The 12,649-nt window shown below is 41.3% G+C and overlaps 1 protein-coding gene across 1 annotated transcript; it reads left to right on the top strand.

Annotated features, from left to right (window-relative positions):
- Window positions 1-362: 362 nt before the first annotated feature.
- On the top strand, window positions 363-8,723 carry ENC1 (ectodermal-neural cortex 1). Its single transcript, XM_031062998.1, has 2 exons — window positions 363-2,170; window positions 5,615-8,723. Exon 1 carries the CDS (start codon window positions 369-371, stop codon window positions 2,136-2,138), a length of 1,770 nt encoding a protein of 589 aa, XP_030918858.1. The 5' UTR covers window positions 363-368; the 3' UTR covers window positions 2,139-2,170; window positions 5,615-8,723.
- Window positions 8,724-12,649: the final 3,926 nt, after the last annotated feature.

A 12,649-nucleotide genomic window follows, 5' to 3' on the forward strand; every position in this document is an offset into this window, starting at 1 on the left:
CATGCGTATGTATGTAATGAATCAGCTGGTCTAGGTTGGGGAAGGGTGAGAAAATCAGTCCAGGTTCATTTTCTTTCTCCAACTTACTTGCTTACTGTATTGCTATGAAAGTTGGAGATCAGGTTTCCCAAGATAAACCTGCTCTTGGGCAACAAATTTAGAGTATGTCATTTATGAATCTCAGCTTACAAAAAAATAAATGCATGCCAAAGGGAGATGTAATTCTCTGTCCACTCAGCTGTAAATTAAGGCTCTTTCTTCCCCATCCTGTAGTGAATAATAGGCACATTTTTTGATATGTAAAACTAAAAATGGTTTAGACTTTTATTTATTTTGAATTTTTTCTTTGCTTATAGGTGTGAAAGAAAATGTCGGTCAGCATGCATGAAAATCGCAAGTCCAGGGCCAGTACTGGCTCTATAAACATATACTTGTTCCACAAGTCATCCTATGCTGATAGTGTCCTTACTCACCTAAACCTTCTGCGTCAGCAGCGTCTCTTTACAGATGTACTTCTCCATGCTGGAAACAAGTCGTTCCCCTGCCACAGAGCAGTTCTAGCTGCTTGTAGCCGCTATTTTGAAGCAATGTTCAGTGGAGGACTGAAAGAGAGCCAGGACAGTGAAGTCAACTTTCACAATTCTATTCACCCAGAAGTCCTGGAGCTTCTTCTGGACTATGCATATTCCTCCAGAGTTATCATCAATGAGGAAAATGCAGAGTCACTGCTGGAGGCTGGTGACATGCTGGAGTTTCAGGACATTCGGGATGCTTGTGCAGAGTTTTTGGAGAAAAACCTTCATCCCACCAACTGTCTTGGTATGCTGCTGCTGTCAGATGCTCATCAGTGTACCAAGCTGTATGAGCTCTCTTGGAGGATGTGCCTTAGCAACTTCCAGAGTATCAGTAAAAGTGAAGACTTCCTCCAGCTGCCAAAAGACATGGTAGTGCAGCTCCTTTCCAGTGAAGAGTTAGAAACTGAAGATGAAAGGCTGGTATATGAATCGGCTATTAACTGGGTCAACTATGACCTGAGTAAGCGTCACTGTTACCTGCCAGAGCTACTGCAGACAGTGAGACTGGCCCTTCTGCCAGCCATATACCTTATGGAGAATGTGGCCATGGAAGAACTTATCACCAAGCAAAGGAAAAGCAAGGAGATTGTAGAAGAATCAATAAGATGCAAGTTGAAGATCTTACAGAATGATGGAGTGGTCACCAGCTTGTGTGCCAGACCCCGAAAAACTGGCCATTCACTTTTTCTTTTGGGTGGCCAAACCTTTATGTGTGACAAGCTGTATTTGGTGGATCAGAAGGCAAAGGAGATCATTCCGAAGGCTGACATTCCAAGCCCACGGAAAGAGTTCAGTGCTTGTGCCATTGGCTGCAAGGTGTATATCACTGGGGGACGAGGATCAGAAAATGGGGTCTCCAAAGATGTGTGGGTGTATGACACCCTTCATGAGGAGTGGTCGAAGGCCGCTCCCATGCTGGTGGCTAGGTTTGGCCATGGCTCTGCCGAACTTAAGCACTGTTTGTATGTAGTAGGGGGGCACACTGCAGCAACTGGTTGCCTTCCAGCTTCCCCTTCAGTATCCCTGAAGCAAGTAGAACAGTATGACCCAGTGACCAACAAATGGACCATGGTTGCCCCACTGCGAGAGGGAGTAAGCAATGCAGCTGTAGTCAGTGCGAAGCTGAAGCTGTTTGCTTTTGGTGGTACCAGTGTTAGCCATGACAAGCTGCCCAAAGTCCAGTGCTATGATCAGTGTGAAAACAGATGGACTGTACCAGCCACCTGCCCCCAGCCCTGGCGCTACACAGCTGCAGCTGTTCTGGGAAACCAGATTTTTATTATGGGTGGAGATACTGAATTCTCTGCATGCTCTGCTTATAAATTCAACAGTGAGGCATACCAGTGGACTAAGGTGGGAGATGTGACAGCGAAGCGAATGAGCTGCCATGCAGTGGCATCTGGGAACAAATTGTATGTGGTTGGAGGCTACTTTGGCATTCAGAGGTGCAAGACGTTGGACTGCTACGATCCCACGTTAGATGCATGGAACAGCATAACAACTGTGCCCTATTCATTGATTCCCACGGCATTTGTCAGCACATGGAAGCACCTCCCCTCCTAATTGTGTATATGTTGGCAATTACAAGTTATCAGGTAAGAAATAACACCTTTGAATTTCACTGTAATAATGCTTTTCAAAAAACTTTTCAGCAGCAACTCTGAGGAGGGATGGGTATGTTTGATTCAGTTTTACCTCTGGATCACCTGAGACACATATGTTCATGGGCTGTTGAAAGCCAGGCACCGCATCTGTGACAACCCCAGATCCTGGAAGCAGTTTGCCACATATCGTGCACTAGCCTTTACAAGGCCTTTTCCTCTATGATTTAGATGTAAAGGACTGAGCAAAAATAACATTTTCAACTTGTGTGGAAATGCAGATAATCTTTTTTAAATTGACTCTGGCTCTTAAGTACTAAATGCATGCTAAGCAGAGGTTCCACTGCTGTTTGTCTGATGACTGAGACTAGGTCACTCTGCATCCAGTAGCAGTACGCAAAAAAGATACAGTAAATTCTGAGCTGAAGCCTGATAGTGAATTCACTGAATTTTCATGCAGACAGCCTTTAAAGAAAGCAGCTGTCTTATGATAGGTGTTTTACAGGGAGTTCAGGCCCAATTTTCAATCTCAGCTAGACAGTGTGGTTGCATCTTCATGGACTAAGGTTGGATTTTCTCCATTGTGACACTTTAAAATGCAGACTTTTTAAAATACTTATGCTTATATATGTTGAACCAGGTATAGTGTCAGGAAGATATGTAATTAATATTGCAGCCTGAAATAATTACTAGTCTATATCACACACTGTTCCAAAACAATTTAATTATACATAATGGGCCAGGTTCTTACCAGATGCAACTTCAGCATTGTATCTTCTCACAAGCAAGTCTGAATTTAGTCTTGTTTGATGGGTTGTTGTGCATTTCTTATTTTTGGGAGGAGGGGAGAAGATTTTTGCTCGTAATCTATGTATTTTGCAACAAACCTGGTAGACTCCCATTTGTGTTGTGTTGCTTTTATTCCCCATTTCGTCCTTGTGGCTTTAGTAGAAAATCAGTTACTGCCAATAACTGTAACTGATAAATATAGTGATGTCCTTGATCCTAAATAATCAATGCCCTGTGAATGGTAGTTTCTTTTTGGATATGAGCAGTGTATATTGTACCCATGAAGACAGGCAGGTTATAAGAAAAAGGCAAATAAATACAGTTGCAGTAATTAAACAAGCTATTCATGTGCCTCTGGGTTACCAAAAAGTTCAGACTGAAGAGGTTCTCCAGAATATAGGAAGAAGAAGTTGTGTGTAAAGACTTCTAGGTTCTTCTGTTTGGGACATATCATTGGGAAGGCTTTTTGGTATTTTTTGCAGCAGTAGATATTTGCCTGACTCTTGCAGTAAATGCAAACCCCAAAGGTCTTTGAAGCAGTGTAGATAGGGCGGACAGTTACTCCTGTAGTTGTTTTTCAGTTGACTGGGAGTTTTGATTGAGTAAAGAATACAAGGTTGGGCCCATGCAAAGCAGTAGCTCAGCTTTGAAATCTACTGTGAAATTGGGCAGTGTTGTGCCATGATGCTCTGCTCTCAGGTGATTGTTTGCCTTGAAAACACTCTTCCCTCTGCCCTCTCTCTACTTTGTTTTTCCAGAATTTTCTTCGGAAAGCAGATTAAACTCTAGAGACTTAGCAGGTCCTGGTTACTGACCGTAATTGCCCCCCAACAGCAAATGGAAGCCCTTATTTCTGTGTGTCAGCTTCCCTCCTAGCTGGGAACTACATCTCAATATCTTCAGTTAATTTGTATTATTACTGACTTTATGCAGTTCTCAGTGTTATCAGAACAGCAGTATTGAATGCCCGGACTCAGGTCTGTGCCAAGAAAAATATTGACTTACTCTTCTGAGTCTCACTTAATTGTTCTGGAGTTTACAGTGCATGAGGGAGTGTTTTATTTTGAAAGAGTTCTCTGAATATAACGGTGCAAAAAGCTTTCCTTACTCTGCAGTATCTTGTTAAAAGCCATTATTTTATCTTCACTAACACACAAGATATCTGGCTTAACTAGCACATAAGATAACTGAATGTAGCTGTAGTCTGAAATCTCTCCAGCGCTGTGCGCTCATCCAGTAAGTGGGTTGTTTTTTTTTCCTTTTTACTCCTGCTGCTTTGTCAGTGGGTGGGAGGGCCAAAAAGGAAATTACTTGTGATTACTCTGTTTTCATGGTGCTGTGTGGCCCCAGTCTGACAGCTTTCAGGAAGACTTCAGTCTACTTTGTCTTGTTCCTCAAACTTGGGAGTTTTGGGTTGGGTTTTTTCCCCTCTGTTTTGGAATTATTTATAGCTTTTTTTTAAGTTCATCCCATGACAAGAAACACTGTTTTGACTTCCATGTTGATAGTCTGTTTTGATGGGAAGAATGTCATGCTATACTGAAGAATGCCTAGAAAAGACTAATCAACACTGAGTGGACCCTTTTTTTAGACATTAAAAAAAATAGCCCACACTTGCAAAAACACTATGGACTGTTATGTAGGCTGGGTTGTTTCCTGTGAATGTTCTCTGTTGTTCTTAGACATCACAGCCTGAGAGAGATGTGGTGTGTTCAAAGGATCTGTGAGTGCACTAGAGCTCATTTGCATTGTAATGAAGTAGGATTTGCCTTCTAAAATTGTAGCAGTGCTGTCAGAATTATTGTGATGAACTGATGATGGTTTGGAAGCTGGAATTTTGTTACAGCTTCAGAGTGAAAAAGCAAAGCACAATCTCAGCATCCAAAGGCTGAGTTTCTCATTGAATAATTGATTTTATAAAGAACTCTAGGATGGATTTATTGGTGGATGGTATATTGCTGTTTAAAAAGAAATTAGGCAGAATTCTGCTTAAATTAAGAGTAGATGTACTTTAAGTAAGGGAATTCTGTGGCCCTCTCTGTTGTGAGTAAATTCAATTCAGAATTTGTTTAGGTGAATAGAGGTATTGGGACAACACACCTTCAGCTTCCCTTCTGCTTTGCTCCAACCCAGTTGGTTTTGACTGAGGTATAGAAAAACCTCTACACTGAGTGTTCATGTGTTTTTTTGTGAAAGAGAAGTTACAAAAGGTTGTTTGCTTAAAACAAGTCCACAAACTTTTTAAGATTTTGGGGGAACATAAATATGTGGAAGTATGCAGGATACAGAGTCTTACCACTTTAAAGTGTATCAGGGCACTTTGATTTAGGTTTCAAGTGACTGAATTTATACCCAAAACATTAGTCAGTCTTTTTGCAGTCAATAGGATTGTTTGCAGAGTAATGTTAATAGAATAATAAAGTCTGCCCCTAAATAATTATGTTCTTGACTCGTTTATGTATTAGTAGTTGGGTATTGCACAAGAACCTTGAGGTTCAGGGTGGGCAGGGAAGCCCATCAGCTGGGTTGTATCCTAAGCCTAGCTTTTAGATTTTCTTTGACATCTAACAAAAAACATTGTGGTATATTGTTGCAGCAAAACCTTTTAAATAATTTCTCCTTTCCCTCCACCTCTTCTCATGCTTTTAGTTTACTCCATTATTTGGAGAAGATAATTGGAACCTCAGATCTGGAGAAGTTTTTATGAAGAAAAATAATTCAGCGTTTCTTGCGTTTGAAGAAAATCATCTGCACCTTGTAAATTATCCAACCCAGACATGAAGGAATGGGAGAAGAAACCCCTGTCTTCAGTGCTTCAACATGTGGTTTAAATATGAATGGACAAACCTTGTGCTAGTAATTGTGGATTAATGCCCATGTTAATCAGTCCTTCAAAGATGAAAAAAACAGAGACAGAACGTCTCTTAGCTGTGCACCACACATCACTTGATTTCCATGGACCCCACTGTTTTTATGTGAAATTTGAAATGGTTGTCACCTCTCTTTGTGGTGGTTTGAAGTGCCAGCGCCAGCTGCAGGGGCAGCAGGCCAGGTCTGAAACAGCAAGATGCTGCTGTGAATGAAGATACAGCGGCATTGCTGCTGAACTCTGCTGACTGGAGTGTGCTTGCCTGTGGGCAGTGCCCACAGCATCTGTTACACCCTGTGTTGCATTGTCCTGTGTGCAGTAAGTGACCTTCTGCTTCATAAGGACCAGTCCAGTGGTGAAATGTTTTTCAACAGTGGGGAACAAACATTACAGCCCCAAAATGCTCATTGTTCCTGTTCTTCCCTGTATTTATAATTCAGTCTGTCCCTTTCCTATTATGTTACTTGTTGTAGATATAGTTATTTATTGTTCAGTGCTTGCATGCTGAAACAATGCCTGCAATTGTCTTCATGTTGCAAGGGCTTGTGTGAATTGTATGTTTTGCACATATTGTGATTGCTGACTTGCTCTGCTGCACAAAGAAAGAAAACTATTGGGTAACATTTGGAGATGGGAGGGAGGAGTGGCTTCCTAGTCGGAAATGGAAGGATTACAAGACAGGATTTAAAATTACATGTGTACTAAAGGAAGAAGCCATGGAGGTCACTTTCTCAGGCCACCAGCTCCCCAGGTTGCATGTGGTGTGTCTTGTAGATGGTGTCCTTGCAACATTTCATTTGTTGGTCATGCCTTTCAATTTCTAACCTGGAAATAGCCAAAGTCTCTTGCATCACTCGCTTTGTGCAGCTTCCTGATTGCAACACAAATACTGTGGAAGAGCTTCTGGATACCAAGCCCAGATGAAGTCATTGTCCAAACTTATTTATTTATTTATTGGGTTGGAGGAGGGTTACCTACAATATAGCCACATTGTCCTGAAGGAGTGGAGAATGGTGATTCAAGAATAAAAACAGAAAAGAAAACCTCAACATAGGTTAATGATGAAGTCTTAAAAAAAAAAAAAAAAGAAGAAAGAGCAGCAATTTTGCACTGACTTGATTGCCTCATCCATCTGGATTTCAGATCATCTGAGTGGCCAGATGTCAAAGACCCAAGTGCTCTAGAAAAATTCTTATGGGGATAGAAAATGAATTTCAAACCTCTTATCTTAAAAAGAAAAAAAAAAGCCCTCAAACTCTGCTGCTTTTTATTTTTGTTTTCCAGGTGTGTCTTTAATCTCTTGGTTTCTCAGAAGCCTCAGATAATCCTGAGAAACCAAACTTTGATTTTTAAATAAAATTGTTTCTTATTATTCTGGTCTTTGGACAGAGATGAAGCTACTCTTTTTCTTAGGAATTTCAGAAGCTTGTGTTTCACAGGTACTTTCTTTGCCAGATCCTGTAATGAAGCTTGTATTGTATTGTGTTTTTTCTTAAATGTTTCTGGAGCCCACTTAAACTGGCACATTCAGTAACATGGTTGATGTGTGCTGTGGTATAAGTAAACAGCTGCATGTGTGCATGCAAAACAAAAATAGTCACATTTGTGATGCTTGCCTTTCTCTGTGTGAAAGTGATGTAGCTGTATTTGTGAAAGTTTTGTCATCTGAAAGTGTTTACATTGGTCACTGGAAGTTTCTCTGTGCTGCCTTACGTTTGATTTGCTGTTTGGAGTAGACTCTTTACATTTCAGAAATAAAGTATTTGGAGTTCTGTGAATGCTAAGAGAACATCGATTAATAAGCAGTCATTTGCAGTTTTTAAAAGGGTGGGTTCCAGCTAGATGTGATAAAATTATAGTTCCACTGATGAAACTGATTCCTTGAAGTGGTAGATTAAAAAAGTATTTAAACCCACAGCCTCTCTACCCTTGCCTCCACTTAGACAACCTTTAGCAATAGGAAAACAGATTAGGATAGGTCTCCTTTCTATATCCCTGTACCTGCACAGGTTGCCATGTTGAAGCAAACAGCCGTGAATTTTTGTTGGCCTTTCATCTTGTGGATCACTCTAAGGAGTGAAGGGAGCCATAAAATCAGACTTCCTGTGTTTTGCCTGTCCTCTGCCCAGGCACTAGCAACTACATAAGGTACCAGGAAGTAAAGAACTGGGTCCCCAGGGGCCCCTGTGTTTGAATAAGGACATGTAGCTTTGAGATATGTGTTCTCTGTCAAGCCGATCAGAGTCCAGAGGTGAAGCTGCCTTGCATCTGACTGTTTGGCTTATGAAATCTGTTTTGTAGCACCATTCAGCTTCCAAAAGTGGGATGAATTTTCTACAGCTGTTTCCAAACTTGTGGTCTGCTTTCAAGTCCTCAGTTAATTCCTGTGTGTAGGCTGAAGGAAACTGAAGTCAGGGTGGGCCTCTGGCTCTGCAGGGACTACATGAGGCTCTTGCTCTGTGAATTGTTGTGGGAATCCTGGCTGACTATTTGACCATTTCAGCCCTGCGAAACACCCCAGACTTAGATAGAAGCAGTTCACAGCAGAGTGCACACAAAACCCCTGGCATAAGATGGGAAGGTGCCTCTTATTTTGCAGGCTGGTTACTGTAGAAACATGTAACAAAGGACAGCCTTCCTCTTCTGGTGTAATTGTGCAGCCCCTTTTCTATATGTCTGACACCGTCAGAACAAGAGTGATTACAACAGAATAATGTTCCCATTCCTGGCCACTGAAGATGTGGTTCATGTGCTAAAAGAAAACTGCAAGTGAAGAAGTAAAATTGTCTATGTTGTTTGCTACTATGTCTTAAGATTTTGTAAAACTCACTTTTTTCACAATGTGAAACTGAAGGTCAATAAATTATTAGATATTTCCTCTCCATGGAATGTTTATTTGAAGTGTTGTCTGTTCCTCCCCTCTTTCCTCGCCACTAAATGCTTTGAATCCTTTATAATGCCCTTTTTTATGTTCTCTTAAAAGAAGCACATCAGCAGCATGCAATTAAATGCTTTGGTTTAAGCTTCTGCTTCAGCTGCACTTTCCTTCCCTTTGTTCTCTACTGCTGCTCTTACTATGATCTCTATCTCAAAGTTCAGCAGTTAAAACTCAGAGAGCCTCAAAACATTTAAGAACAGGAAATGCAAGTTTGTTAGTGCTTGCAGTACGGTTTAGTTAGTGCCTGATACCACTTGGAAGTGGAATTAGGCATCTTGAATCCTTTCTAATTATTCTCAAGTCAGAAAATCCTGGCTGCACGTAAAACATTCCCATTGTTCTATATACATGTATAGTCAAACTCTTTGACTCTGAACTTTTCATCTTACTTACATTTTTGTGTGTACATTCTTAGTTTTGGGTGGGTTTTTTTGTTTGGTTGGTTGTTTGCTTAAATACCTTTTTAATGCTGTTGATTATCTACATTGGCTTAGCACCTGTCTGGCCTGAAAGAGTTGCTGAACACTGTCCAGATATAAAGTAGCAAGTTTTCTGACATCTAAATTACCTCTTTTAAAACTCCTGCAGCTGCCCTGTGAAAAGTCGCAGGTTTCTTTGTGGTCTTTCTTTGCTCCAAAGAGTTGGGCCATACTATTAAATGACTTTCTGGCCTTGGCATGGCTTGTTTAAGCTGTGTTTGAGATATTTGCCATCAGTTTCGGCTGGTGGAGTGGGACACTTGGAGAATCTTCAAATATGAAGAATAACAGAAGAAATCAGCCTTTCCACAGAGCAAGGTAAGGTTAAATTAGTTTCCGTGCTTATTGCAAGCTCTTTGCTGGACAATAACCTGGGTTGGTTTCCTTTATTTGGATTTCACCAGGGCATGGGATGCTTACAGCAGCACTGGGCATGAACAAACTGCTGTAGAGTGATTCAGCTGATGTCATTTTAGGGTTACTTACTCTATCTGGTCATGGATTCAAACTCCTTTGCTGGGAAGTTTTCTTATAGTGGAGGTTCTGATATTTATGGTGAGAGTGTAAAAAAATAATTACATTGAGGTTTTAAACTGATATCTTTACAAGACATCTGCAAGGCATTTGCTTTATTCATAGTAAGTGTGGAAACTAAATGCCTTGAATTATTAGAAAAAAATCAGCTCATTAGCATTGACTAGAGCTTCATTGAGCATCCTGGGGTGATCAGCCCTGACCTGTGAAAGTCTCAAAGGCCCTGTTTATGCTGGTAAATTGAATATGCCTGGGGATGGTCTGGCATGGAGGCCAGCTGGCAGGAAACAGCCTTGAGTCCTTTGAGCAGCCTCTTGTCCTGGCAAGACAGGGTGGCTGCATGCAGACTGCTTGGAGTGGCTGCTGGAGTGCTCTGGCTCCTGAACCCTACCCAGGAACACTCCAGAGGAGTGCAAGTTTGCATGGGCCAAAACCACACTGTGGCTCTCAAATGACTGAGCAGAACTGACAGTCTGTTCCATGCCTGGGAACATGCCCAAACACAGTTTGGTATAGTGCCATTGTCCCAGCCAGGGCTTTAAGTAGCATCACCTTTAGGTCCTTGGTAGCTGGGCAGACTGATAACTGGTTGTATGGTCCAGCATCATGACCTGATGAAAGTGGAGGGAGGGAGGAATGCTGTCTCTGAGTGACACAGACCTTGGTAAGTGGGAAAGTTGGGTCCTGAAGAGGTGGAATCATGCAGCTTCTTCAGATGCAACGGCACAAAGCTTTGAAAGTGCAGAGAGAAGAGGGTAGGGGTGCCCATACTGTAGGTGAAAAATGTTTGTTGTGCCCAAAACCTTCCTGGTGACAGTGCCCTGTGGGCTTTGCAGGAGGTGCATGGTGTCTCCTGATCTCAAAAAAAAAAAAAAAAAAAAAGGAGCAGAATTCCATCAGAGACACAGCACAAGTGTGCACCTGGGAACACATACGTGTGCCCGTAATGCTGGCTGGCAAACACCAGACAAGTCACTTTTGTTGTAAAGGATAATTAGTCCTCACTTTTACCCAGCATGGCATCATTTTTGACCCTTACATGCATAATTTAGTCCCCTCTACAGTGTGAAGGGCTGTGAAATGGTCTGTCATCTGGGTGTGTGTACGCATGTAAACCATACAGAAACATAAATACTATAGAAAAGTCATATGTTTATTCAAATTTTTATGTTTGTGTGTGTCATGAAGCCAAATCCAAACTCACTCAGTAGTAGCATATACACATACACAATACACAAAAACCATCTGTCTTCTGTGTGTCCTTAATAATGGTCTGAATTTTAGAGTTTCACTATTTGCTAGAAACTCTACATTTAAATATGATAATTACCCTTAAAACAAAACATGGTACATAAGGCGTGACTGTGAATTAAAATAAGTGGCTAAATAAATTACAGATCTCTTTCATAATTATGTTAGGCAATGCTTCTGGCCTGACAATGCTCTGACACTCTCAGGAAACCAAACTAGACAATGTGTCCTTTTTTGTGTGTGTGTGTGTCTAGTTACCCTAGAAACCATAATCTGTATCTCTGAAGCAATGGGGAGTTATGAAGGAGGCAAAGCCACAGGAGTTTCTTCCAATACCCCTCCTAATCCTTCTCTTTATGTTATCAGACATTCAGTAAATTACTTAGCTCTTGGTAGTAGATGAAGTTCATTAGATATTTTGTGATTACTCTGGAATTTGTGGGTCATAGTCCATGCTCTGATTAAAGGTAAACTTTATGGCTGTGTTACTTAATTGTAATTACATATTTATGTGAGCCAAAGGCACAAATACAAACTAAGATTTTACAAACCTGCAGTCCTTTCTAGGAGATTTTAACATACCTCATCACATTTCATCCCAACAACAGGTTCCTTAAGGAGCAAAACCACTTAGTCCCAGCCTCAGGCTGAGAAGCTGGTACATGGGGGATTGAAAGGTGCAATAGAAGTAGAGGCAGAGCCTCTTCAGTTCTCCCAGCACCTTCTCCTGGAGGCACCAGGTGCACTGCACAATCAACAAGATGTCAGGCTGCTTTGTAAGACTGGCTGTGAAAACTTGTAATCTCATTAGTGTTGTTAATTGGCTTGAGAAGGGTTAAACTACTTACAGAGATACTGTCTCCCGAAACTAACAGAACTAGGTCTAAAATAAATAGGAAAGACTTACCATCAGATAAACACAAGCAACTTGGCTTTTTACAAAGTAGTGAGGAACAATAATTCTTTCAGGCAGATGGTTACTCTTTACCTAAAGAGTGCTGATAGGAAGCAGACAAGTTTAGGGAACTGCTGGTAGCAGAGTATTTACACAGACTTAAAATGTTATCCTGCTCTTTGGCATCCCTCCCAGTATGGAGAGGTACTGAGCAAAAGAAAGATGCAGATTGGACCTTTTATCTTAGAGGCAATAGGCTTTCTTTTCCATTCCATGAAAAAAAACATCTTGTCTTAAAACACTTGGAAAGAGCGTTTTAAAGCCTGGGGGTCCTATAAAGGGACTCAACCAATGTGGACTTCCTCCAAGGGTTATTGGCTGGCTGGAGTGGCTTGGTTCAAGGTTTGGGAAGCATCTGTGAGAGGAGACTAGTGGCTGGTGGAAGTGTCCTTGAGTATACAGGATAGTGGTCCAGCTTTCCTTTTCATGTGAATGTGTCCTTTACTTTGCCTCACCCCATTTTTGCTCTTGTCCATACCTGTGTAAATTCCTGGTGGAGCTGTTGCCCCAGCCCTTATAGTTAGACAGGGAGCAGTGAATATTGCAGAATTAGGAGGAAGGGAGGTAAAAAGCTTTTGAAAGCATTTGCTTTCATATTGCCACTGAATATGGTCCAGGAGCTATATACCATGGCTGGATAATCCTGTGGAGTGTCTGC

This window comes from Geospiza fortis, unplaced genomic scaffold (genome assembly GCF_000277835.1).
Source record: "Geospiza fortis unplaced genomic scaffold, GeoFor_1.0 scaffold246, whole genome shotgun sequence".
Lineage (NCBI taxonomy): Eukaryota > Metazoa > Chordata > Aves > Passeriformes > Thraupidae > Geospiza > Geospiza fortis.

Excerpts from the sequence above, each read along its gene's own strand:
- ENC1 (XM_031062998.1), top strand. The coding sequence starts at position 369 with ATGTCGGTCAGCATGCATGAAAATCGCAAGTCCAGGGCCAGTACTGGC.